Genomic DNA, 12453 nt, shown 5'->3' on the forward strand with positions numbered 1-12453 from the left:
CTATGTATAGAGCTTGGAAGGACAAATACCATAGAAACGGTGCGTCGTCATCGCGCGAAAATAAATTGATCTTCGTATGTATTTATCGTGAGCATTTAATGCTACATTTTTTACTCGAATAGTTTTGATCGATGAAAGGTAGAGTCGTAATTGTTTACAATTGGAGTTCATGCGCGCGTTCTATTCGTCTTCGACTCGTAATCGAAAGACGAGCGGTGAAACCGCCTTTACCTTCTGAGAGGTTAGGTTCGTTTTCCTACTTACGGGCGTGCCATTCTTCCCGAACAATTTCGCGCTTAAATGGCAATTAGGATAACATTTTTACGATACATACATATTTTTAACGCGTTTCGAAAGGTTTTTGCGAGATCGTTGGAAATATATGTAGGCGCGTTCGAGTCTATGCGTATACCGTTTCACGGGAAATGTGTCAAATGGCGTTTACGAAGAGAACCGGTTTCACGAAAGCTCTCGGACTCGTTGCATTCCTTCGAACGTGGTCTCGTCGATGCAAAAAAACTTATTCGATCATTTTCGATATTTTTTTCTCGCCGTGTTAATCGAACATGATGATTTCGGTACAGAAATATTTAAAGTCGAACGTTGCACTCGTTGAAAAGTGGACACGTGTTATCTACAGTTATCGCACCAAGTTTTTATACATTTTTACAAGTATACCTGTTTTAACTAAAACATTTCAAATTGTTTATATTGACTTTTTAAATAATTTACTGAATGTACCAATGTTTAGAAAGTTATTGTCAAATTTATTATTGAGTTTTTAATTATTGTGAAGTAAAGTTTAAAGTAATTCCTCTTTTTAACTGAATTAAAAAATTATACATGAGTTAATAAGCGCCATTTTGAATGTCATATGTAGTTGACAGACGAATCTATCATTTCTTTTAATGAAAATTTGTTTACATACCAAATTATAAATAACAGAAAGTTTGAACAGAAAAAAGTTAAACATTATAAAAATAGTTTATTAAGGTTAAAGAAAATAAAATTGACTAACACGATTTTCATGATTTACTCAAACTGTAAAAAAGTTGCTTGCCAATTTGTACTTCTGTACCGAATTCTCCATAAAAGCGTACATGGTCGCGTTATCGGAGTAAACCGGTGTTCGTTAGCGAAACGAGGAGATTTTTTACAACGGAAAGTCTGGTGAATTGCAAGAGCGATTGTTTATCGCGTATCTTTGGACCCGGTCCATAATCAGCCGACAATTAAAGTTCATACTCGTAGGAATAAGAAAAGTCGAGAGAAGTAAACGGAAAGAGAAATGAACGGAAAGTAATAAAGGGTAAACGGTATGACCCAGAGCTAGATCTCGCGGATAGGGTTGATCGTGGCGCATCGTTTACGTTGGCTCGAGCGTATCGCGATCGCGTCCGAAAGATCTATTTCGAACGCGACGTAGCAAGTTTTCTCGGTGACCTAGTGGCGCGAATAGAACTCGTTGTCAAGCGCGTCCTTTCGAAACCGTCTAGCGAAAACTTGGACGCGCGCGAGCTCTAGTTTTCTTCTGCTACTAGGTCGGTGCGCTTAATCGTTTCGGGCGGAAACCTACGAAATCGTACGCAGCGTATCGACTCTTTCGAGTACGGTGCGTATTCGTGTTTCGCCACTCGATACGTATTTTTAGCATCGAATGAAATTTATTTGTTTATTTATAAGCCTCGGTCGCTATTAAGTGGAGTTAGCTTTAGTCATAGATCTATATTATCTTTCAAAACTAGATAATACTGCAAGCTAGAAATGTTATTCATTGAAGATGATATTTATTATTCTTTGATATAACAAATACAAATGTTACAATAAATATAAGACTATTTATACGTTAGAAATCAACACAAAAAACATAAGCGTGTATATCGTGAAAGTTATCGTAATTAAGAATCAACCCCATTCGCCAAATTGAATATAATACGTGCAGTATTCTCGTAACGAGATCAAAATGCAACAAGAATGCCCCGTTTTCATTTGGCGGTAGACGTTGATATATTCGATGGTAAACACGAACATTTTGATATCGCGACGATTTGGGTCGGGATTTGTTTCGGTGATTCTGAATCGCCGCGTTGGTCGTTTGAAAGGCGCGAGCTTAACAGAAATACGTGGAACGAAGCGCGAATTGGACGCGTAAACATCGCGACGCGTTACGGTTCGTTGGTCGGTTTCCAAACTTGGATCGCAACGATACATTCGCGAATTAAAAATATCTCGTTTGCCGGTGTTGTTTTCAAATTCTGCGCGTTTCCCTAGCTATGCTCGTCGTTGAGAGAAAAAAGAGAGATAAACTCCAGAACGCAACGCATATTGATTAAGAACTGAAAACATCAAAATATGGGAATATAGGTATGTAGGAATTTAATGTAGGAGTATGTGATTATAGAAACATGATTCCAGAAATTTAGGAATATAAACTTATAAGGCTTAATAGGGTTTAAATGCATGTATCTGGGATCGCAGATACTGGGATCTAGGGATATACGTGTCTAGGGATATTGGGATTCTAGGGAGACTTGGAATTAGGGAGATTGAGATATAGGGAGATTTGGAACTAGGGAGATTGGGATCTAGGGAGATTTGGAACTAGGGAGATTGGGAACTAGGGAGATTGGGATTTAGGGAGATTTGGAACTAGGGAGATTGGGATCTGAGGAGATTGGTATTTAGGGAGATTTGGAACTAGGGAGATTGGGATTTAGGGAGATTTGGAACTAGGAAGATTTGGATCTAGGGAGATTTGGAACTAGGGAGATTGGGAGCTAGGGAGATTGGGATCTGAGGAGATTGGGATTTAGGGAGATTTGGAACTAGGGAGATTGGGAGCTAGGGAGATTGGAATCTAGGGAGATTGGGATCTGAGGAGATTGGTATTTAGGGAGATTTGGAACTAGGGAGATTGGGATTTAGGGAGATTTGGAACTAGGAAGATTTGGATCTAGGGAGATTTGGAACTAGGGAGATTGGGAGCTAGGGAGATTGGGATCTGAGGAGATTGGGATTTAGGGAGATTTGGAACTAGGGAGATTGGGAGCTAGGGAGATTGGAATCTAGGGAGATTGGGATCTGAGGAGATTGGGATTTAGGGAGATTGGAATCTAGGGAGATTGGGATTTAGGGAGATTTGGAACTAGGGAGATTTGGAACTAGGGAGATTTGGAACTAGAGAGATTGGGATCTAGGGAGATTTGGAACTAGGGAGATTGGGATCTAAAGATATTGGAATTTAGGAATCTAAGTCTATTTCAGACTAGGGATATTGATTACCAGAAATATTGAGTACTAGAGATATTAAAACTCAAGAAGAGATTTATTTTGGGGTCCGAGAATAATCAGTCTTAAAAACGTTGGAATATCAGAAAAATATCTAGGGATATCAGAGTATAGAGTTCTGTAAATATATTGATCTAAGAATGTAGAAGTATACTTCTCTATATAAAGCGCATAATTACTTAGCTTTTGTATTCTGATATAGATATGCAGCAAACAATCGGTTTATGCATTATATATTTTGCTCGTTTCACTCCGATATCTCGAATAGGTCGAACGATCGGTCACGTTCGTAGCGATCCTAACTACGTAGGAAGAATCGGCGCGCAACCACGGACTCTGTTATGTTTCTTCGGCTTAGCGGTGTTCGAGTAAACATTGAGCAGGGCGACGGTGGCAATAGTTGCAGCAGTGGCGACGAAGGCGGTAGCGGCCGCATTCCTTCTTTCCTCTTTGTTCCTCCTCGTTTCTGTTCCTTTTACCGGCCGATCGAAGACGTTATCCGTATCCGTTAACAATCGGCTAGTAACGCGAGCTCTTCGGTTTACGGAAGTACTTCTTTACTCTTTTGATACATGCTGCTATAAAAAATCATATTTTCGTGCGAATGTAGAAAACATAGCTTTCATTGTCAAGTATTTAAGATATTCGTTCATGTGTTTCTTGTTCTTTATCCTGTTTGATCTATGGACTTGAGTATTATTAATCTATGATTTGATTATTTGCGATTACTTTATGATGGATTGATAAATTAACTTCGATCTGATTAAACATGAAATTAAACAAGTTTACAAATTTTTTAAATTGAACATTTTTTTTAAGCTTGTAAGAATGTATTTAATAAAGAGGTAATAACAATGTCTTCCACTAAAATGATGTACTCTATAATGACTACATTATAGTCATTAAAATAAAAGCAAACTTATCGATTAATTAGTAAAAGAACTAAATCAAATGCATTAAGTTGAAGTATCAGAGAAAATCCAATAAACGCAATCTTTTCCGATATCTATTTCCCATCCACTCGAAGCGTTTCGAGTGGAGCAACGGTAATCCAAAGTCGATTTCATCGTATCCGATTCTATCGGATTTAACCCTATCGATGGTCACGTCGTAATCTAAAGTGTCGGCACGCGCTGAACGTCAACGGCGCGTGAGATCTCGATAACGATTTTTTCTTATCGTGATAAGTCTCACGTTCGACGTGAAATCACGACCGGTATCCTGAATCACCGGAGCACCTGTAACGGATATGCCTCGAAACTTATCCGAATTCTTCGGAGCAGCCAAGCCGTTTCTCTCTTCCCAAATAAGGAAACGTCTACGCGCTCTTCGTGGACGTGGGTCGTCGGGTCGTGGTCGTCCTATCGTATAGTTTTCGCGCGTACGATGCATATATAGAGCGCATACGCGTGCACGCATACTTACATCCGATAAAAGGTGTCCCGTAACTTTACCGTATAGCGAACCTGCCTTTCTTAGGGAAAATATCAAGGTGGAATTGAGTGGAACTCGAGGTTGATTTTTAGTAATTTTTTGGTTTTGGGAAATTTGGGGTGAGTTGAAAATTTTGGGGGTATTTGGATTTGGGAAGTTGGAGGATTGAGGGTTTATGGATTTCAGAGTGTAGGGATTTGGGGATTGATGGATTTGGGGATTGGTGGATTTGGGGAGTGATGGATTTGGGGATTGGTGGATTTGGGGATTGATGGAATTGGGGATTGATGGATTTGGGGAGTGATGGATTTGGGGATTGGTGGATTTGGGGATTGGTGGATTTGGGGATTGATGGAATTGGGGATTGATGGATTTGGGGAGTGATGGATTTGGGGAGTGATGGATTTGGGGAGTGATGGATTTGGGGATTGGTGGATTTGGGGATTGGTGGATTTGGGGATTGATGGAATTGGGGATTGATGGATTTGGGGAGTGATGGATTTGGGGATTGGTGGATTTGGGGAGTGATGGATTTGGGGATTTGTGGATTTGGGGATTGATGGATTTGGGGATTGATGGATTTGGGGATTGATGGATTTGGGGATTGGTGGATTTGGGGATTGGTGGATTTGTGGATTGGTGGATTTGGGGAGTGATGGATTTGGGGATTGGTGGATTTGGGGATTGGTGGATTTGGGGATCTTTAGATTTGTGGACTTTGAGAATTCAGGGTTTATGGATGTGGAAATCTGCAGATTTCAGAGCCTAGAAATTTGGGATCAGGGGTTTGAGGATTGGTGGCTTTGGGGACTTTGAGAATTCACGCTTTATGGATGTGGAAATCTTCAGATTTCAGAGTCTGGAGATTTGTGGTCAGGGGTTTGAGAATTAATAGATTTGGGGATCAAGGGATTTAGAGGTCTAGGTACCGAGGAATTTGAAGACTTTGAAGGATCTAAATATAGAAGGAATCTACTGCTTTGGTATTGGAAATTGGTGATCTGGACATTTGGGTTTATAGGAAGGTTGGAATTTTAGAACTCGAGGATTTGAAAACATAAAAATCTAGTCATTTAGGAATTCAGAAATTTTTGGAGCAAGGACTATCATATATATGGGTGTTCAGATATTTTAGAATTTAAAGATGTAATGATCTAAAGATTCATAGGAGATAGACATATAATCCAGCAACTCTTGGATCAGATATATTGAGCCATAGATTTTGAGGTCCAAAGATGTAACGATCCAAAGATTCTTAGGACATAGACATATAATCCAGCAACTTTTGTATCAGATATGTTCAGCTATAAATTTTGAGGTCCAAAGATGTGATGATCTAAAGATTCTTAGGACACAGACATATAATCCAACAACTTTTGTATCAGATATATTGAGCCATAAATTTTGAGGTCCAAACATATAGAAATCTAGCTATTCCACATAAAAAGATAAGAGAACTAACTTGATGGACTTAGAGGACCTCAAAACTCAAAAATCAAGAACCTATCAGAAACTTCTAAACTTTACAAATCTACCTACACAAAATTATACAAATCTAATTATCTAAAAACCTTGACTAAAAGTTTAATTACAACTACCAAGGCAAATTTAAAAATGAAACTCTGAAACAAGTTTGACGAACTTACCATAAGAGGCACGTCACTTTCTACCAGTTCTACGAACGTAAATAGACTTTCATTTCCCAAGAAAAATCAGATTTGAAATTTGCGAAAGAAAAGGAAAATTGGAAACCCTTGGAACGGCCCTTGAGAAGTGGCAGGGGCCGATGACCGGATTGACCCGCGGTTAGCTTCGCGCCGCGTGGCATCCAGCAACGGGCTCGTGCCACTTCTGCTTCGTTCCGTTCCGTTCCATTCCATTCCGTACCGTTCCGTTCTGTTCTTGTCGATCTCTTTCCCTCTTTCTGTCTACGATCTTTTTACTCGAATGCGTCTTTGCTCGTCGTTCGTTCACTTGCGGAAATTTACACTTCGACCCTCTCTGTTTCTGACTGTATGCTTACAAGGTTTCTTAGGAAAATGGCGGTGCAACTTCAGTTGACAATTTTAACTATTTTCGACTCTTCAGTCGACAATTGTAACAACTTTCAACTCTTCAGTCGGAAATTTTTATCTACGGATTTTTCTAAAAATACTGATTTTTGCTTCGTGGATAAATTTAGAAAGGGGAGAGATTATTGGATACTTGATAGTTTGGAACGTGGGAATTTAGAAATTTGAGGGTTCGGAAATTTAGAAGATTAGAAGTCTCGAAGTATTTGGAAGTTTGAGGTTTTCTAAAATTTTTCTGAATTGTAATTTAAGTTTGTTACGTTCTGGGGTGTTTGAAGAGTCAAAAATTATGAAGCTTCCATTTTGTAAACTCGGACATGTAGATTGGAATTTTTACAATTTCAGTATTTCGTAAATTCGAACACGTAGGTTTGAATATTTACAATTTCAGTATTTTGTAAATTCGGGCACGTAGATTCAAATATTTACAATTTCAATATTTTGTAAACTAAATTTTAAGTTTCCCATGGTGCACTACGAAATCTCCGTTGCACCCAAATAACGTTGCTAAACTTCTGACCGTCCTCAATCTCCACGATTTTCTTCCTACTACCGCCTATCGAGATATTCCTCTCTGTTTTTCATATTTCCCCTCTTCGTCTCATGTTCCCGCGTCTAAGTTTTCCCGCCTCCGTCGAATTCGAGTCTTTTACATTGAGCTTCGAAAAGTAGGTAGGGTGAAAGGAATTCTCTGCCATCTCCGTTTCCAACCCGCGCTCTTCTCTCGTCTTTATGTCTCTCGTCGTCGCTCTTTCTTGTTGCCTCGAGTCGACCGTGCACTCGTGCGCGCGCGCGCTCGGGTCGTTATACCGAACCGTGCTCGCATGTAACTCGGAACTCGTATCTCGTATCTGGTACCGTGTACCCGGCCTTAGTCGGTCAGCTTTGCCTCCAGATGAAACAGGTTCGGCGTTTATGGTCGTAACTTTGGAATACCGATGGAATTTTACTACCTTCTTATCCATTATTTTATTTTTTTACGCGTTTTCCATTTTTTGTGACGTATGTTTATTTTTTAAGTCGAGACGAGGTGGATCTAGTTTGTTTTACTTTATTCGTGTAGTGTTACGTACTCATTTCTCAACTGTACACAATTTCTTGTTTTAGTAATTCTAAAATTTACAAGTTTTGAATTTTTAGCTTTTGTATGAAGTTTATATGTTCATTTTAGTAATTTGTTAATTATCAGGTTAACAAGTGTAGAATGTATATATTCAAATTTATAAATTAACAAGCTTGTACATTTATGGTGATTCAAGTTTGTAAATTATCAAATGTCTACTTTTGTAATTTTTTATATCTGCAAATTTAGAAATGTGTACATTTATAATTCTTTACATTTGAAAATTATTAAATGTCTGCATTTATAATTTTTCACATCTGCATATTATTATATGTCTACATTTATAATTTTTCATATCTGTAAATTATTAAATGCCTACATTTATAATTCTTCACATCTGAAAATCATTAAATGTCTACATTTATAATTTTTCATATATGAAAATCATTAAATGCCTACATTTATAATTTTTCACATCAGCAAATTATTAAATATCTACATTTATAATTCTTCACATCTGAAAATCATTAAATGCCTACATTTATAATTCTTCACATCAGCAAATTATTAAATGTCTACATTTATACTTTTTCATATCTGAAATTGTTTAAACATGTATATGTATAAATTAAAATTATGAATTATCTTCTAATCTGTCCAATTCAGAAGTTTGTCAGATTAAAAACTCTTAAGTTCAACATTTCAATATTTTCAACTTGAAAAATTGTTTAATTTTCAAACTTAAATATATGAAAGTTTGACTCTGACTTTAAGGATACTTCACATAGAGTACACAATTGCTCATGAACACTTCGGCGGGCACTTTTGCCCATGGTCCGGACCTACGCAAAGCAACATTGTCCGTCCGAAAACGATAAAACGATCGCGCTATTTCGGTATTTTATTCGGGGTTTCAAACGTTACGTTAAGAATCACGCTTCGCGCGTTGGTAGAAAATTTCTTGGCTACGAATTTATAAATATATCTTTCTGACTCACCGCGTGAAAATAAGTTGTAAATTGCTCAAGAGACTTGGCCACCGAAACGCGACTCTGATACGCGCGATACTAAGTTTCCAATTGGAATTTGAAACTGGATCATTATTACGTGTATTCAGTTTTACGTTGTTTACCCTGTGTATCTCTTTATCGTTGAACGGTAAACATTCATTGTAGTAGCGGACCCTTTACTCAGAGTCGAGATATCGATTTTGATCACTATCTTTCTATCTTAAGTTTAAGATGTTGAAGTTTAAGATATTCTATAGTTACATAAACAACTTCTATTTCACATCAGTGAAGAAACATTTAATGTATTCTTACAAATGTAGTACAAATTGAGAAACAAGTACTGTACATACACGTGTAAATATTAAAAGACGATTAGAGAAAAGAAATAAACAAATGTCTCCTTGAATAAAGTGGATACACACTGCGCATGCGCGCGCACTGCGCATGCGCCTCTATTCAAGAAAACATTCTTTTACTTTTCTCGACGAATGCTTCAGCAGCATTTGAAGCCATTAGAATCAGACTTAATGTTTACCTCGAGAAGTTTGAAATGGCCATTATCCGTTCATTATTTAATTTACAATGATCATTAGCGGGTCTCTGTCGATTGGCGCCCTCGAACGCGCATCTCGGTCTCGTTTTCCATCCTTCGATAAATGTAACTAACGAAGAACAAATACGTTTCGTAAGCTGAATCGTGTTCGCGATCATCATCTTCTTCTCGAAGCATTTGATCCGTGTCATGGATCGTAGCTAGGTGATTACGACATCGATGATGTCATGGACGCTGCACCTATACCGCTACCAACATCGATCCACCATCATTGTATCCTACGCTTAGACAGATTTTTATTCTCCTAACGATTTTATGTTCGCTGGCTTCGGGTTTCATTTTCCCCTTCTTTCTTCTCTTCCCAAAATATTTCTCGATAAATCGTTTCGGAATATTTACGATTACTTTTAATTTAAAAATGGACCTCGGATTCCTACGTTCTTTTATTGTATCTTGGTATTTCTTGGAAATTGAAAATATTAAGGAAACGTAAAGTTTTTACTGAGATATTAAAACATTGAGTTGTTTCAAGGTTATTGTACCTTTTTTATATGTAAAGTTTAGTCGATGAATGACCTGTAAATTGGCCTTGAGTTGACCTTGAATAATAAATGGGACACAATTAATATGAGAATGTCTAAATAAATAGAAGATTCACCTAATTGTATGCATTTGTTAAAATGAGGTCTTAATCGGTTTATGATACCATTGACTTATTTTAGATATTGTTATTGACTCACCCAGTATTGTACTGTCAGACCTTCGGTGTAATCTGACCTTTTAAGTATGAACCGAAACTTTATCGTTTATGACTCATTTGCGATGAAAAATGATGAATTTTTAATTATGCTAAAGCAAGCTTAGCACAGTGATGCATAGGCATATATATAAATTGAGCGAACATGTTTAAAATCTTACTTGAATTAATTTTTGTATTTTACGGAATGCAAAAAAATATTAAAACAAAGTCAATGATTTTCTGTAAGATGACCTACTTTTTATGTAACGACGTTTTAATTGCAAAATAATTAAACCTATTTTTAAAGAATTGATAAGAAACTAAATAATGTCCGTACGTGATGCCACCGGTTGTTGAATTTACAAAAAATTAAACATCCACGTATGTGCCAGCGTCCTTGAGAAGATTAAACATGGTATTCTTGCACAATGAAAACATGTTGCAAGGTTCTCTTGTTAGCAGAATTTAAAGAAAAGTACAGTGTTGCAAACCTTTTGAATCCTATGAACAATCCAAATGCGATGAATAAATTTCTCAGGAAAAGAGGAAGGTAGAGAGAAACTAACGATATATAACGCGTCTGATGTCATCCGTAATGAGCAACGTTACTAAAAGTAGACGCGATGCTCTGTTCTTATTGCTCACGCCTTGTGTAGAGGGAGGAGATCACCTGGCTTCCATTTTGGATATTAAATGGGTAGGATGTTGGAATTTTAAGGTTGTCACATTTTTAGGTTGTTGAATTATGCAGGTTTTTGTGTTTATGGAGATGTTAGATTCTGGAGTTCTCAAGTTAGTAAATTCCCACTTTTCCAAATTTCTATTTCCCCAAATTCCCACGCCTCCAAATTCTCAATTTCCCAAATTTCTATTTCCCCAAATTCCCACGCCTCCAAATTCTCAATTTCCCAAATTTCTACTTTCCCGAATTCCCACGCCCCCAAATTCTCAATTTCCCAAATTTCTACTTTCCCAATTTCCCACTCCCCTAAATTCTCAATTTCCTGAATTTCCACTTCCCTAAATTCCCACTCCCCCAAATTCTCAATTTCCCGAATTTCCACTTCCCCAAATTCCCACGCCTCCAAACTCTCAATTTCCCAAATTTCTACTTTCCCGAATTCCCACTCCCCCAAATTCTCAATTTCCCGAATTCCCACTCCCCAAATTCTCAACTCCCTAAATTCCAATTTCCCAAATTTCTATTGCCCTAAATTCCCACTTCCCCAAATACCCAATTTTCCACTTCCCCAAATTCTCAACTCCCTAAATTTCTATTGCCCCAAATTCCCACTTCCCCAATTACCCAATTCCCCAAATTCCTAATACCCACTTCCCAAACTTCCAAGTCCTCATCTTTCACACAAGAAAATTTACGTTTGATAAAAATTCAAAAATTTCCAAAATTGTTAAATCAATAAATGTAAGTCAATGAGTGATCCATTTCCCTCTACATCGTCACATCGCCTAGGGAAAATTAGGGGCGACCTTTTTCGTTCACTATTATAGACACATATTCTATATGCGTACATTGATTATGAAAAACGAATGGTTTATAATTTCTCATGTTTATCTAAATATGTTCTTTTTCTATGTTTCAGAAATCGCGAAAGTGCGGGCGAGTCTTTTTCAAATCAGCGGCGTCAAAAAAGAACCGCTGATTTTACCGGAACCAGAGGGAAAAATCATAACGTTGACAGAGAAAGTTTATGTGCCCGTTAAGGAACATCCCGACGTAAGTTTTAGCTGTTTATTTATTTTCGTAGATTGTTAAGTAATATTATTAATTTGTGCAGGAATTAAAGTATACTAAGAGTTATTTAAAAATTGTGTAGCATAGAGAGAGGGAGAGGTATATTTTTGTATAAATATAATGTACAAACTGTAAATGTACAAAACAGTAACAATTTAATATTTTCTGTATTTGAAACAATATAAATTTGATCAGTTGATTTAATTGAAAAGAAGATTCGTAAAATAATACTTATTCTGTTATGTATACACGTGTCTCTCAATTAAAGTTTATTTGTATAAGATAAAATGAAGTTATGAATAAATAGTTAGTATCTTTTTTGATGTGCATATATCAGCAATAGTACATCTGTTGAAATTGTTAATAATAAAAATGGAGGAGGAATGTATTTGTGTACAATAGAAGAAGGAAGATTTATATGGCATAAAATCGAAGTCAGACGTGACGAGAAGATGAATATAAGAAAGAAGTAATGGCAGTGAGACTTGAATGCAAGAAAAATGTTATTTTCATGAATGAGTCGTAGCGTAATTTTCATGCG

The 12453-nt window shown here is 37.0% G+C and overlaps 1 protein-coding gene across 2 annotated transcripts in view; it reads left to right on the forward strand.

The window, feature by feature from the left end:
- how (protein held out wings) overlaps nucleotides 1–12453 on the forward strand; it is a 37833-nt gene that overhangs the window by 2778 nt on the left and 22602 nt on the right. For both annotated transcript variants that reach the window (XR_013038459.1, XM_012287713.2), the window contains exon 2: nucleotides 11761–11894. Coding sequence is in view for 1 of the 2 variants with exons in the window: in XM_012287713.2 (XP_012143103.1) it covers nucleotides 11761–11894 (134 nt within the window). In the remaining variant the exon portion in view is untranslated. The remainder of the gene's footprint in view (nucleotides 1–11760; nucleotides 11895–12453) is intronic.

Source organism: Megachile rotundata, chromosome 6, assembly GCF_050947335.1.
Source record: "Megachile rotundata isolate GNS110a chromosome 6, iyMegRotu1, whole genome shotgun sequence".
Classification (NCBI taxonomy): Eukaryota; Metazoa; Arthropoda; class Insecta; order Hymenoptera; family Megachilidae; genus Megachile; species Megachile rotundata.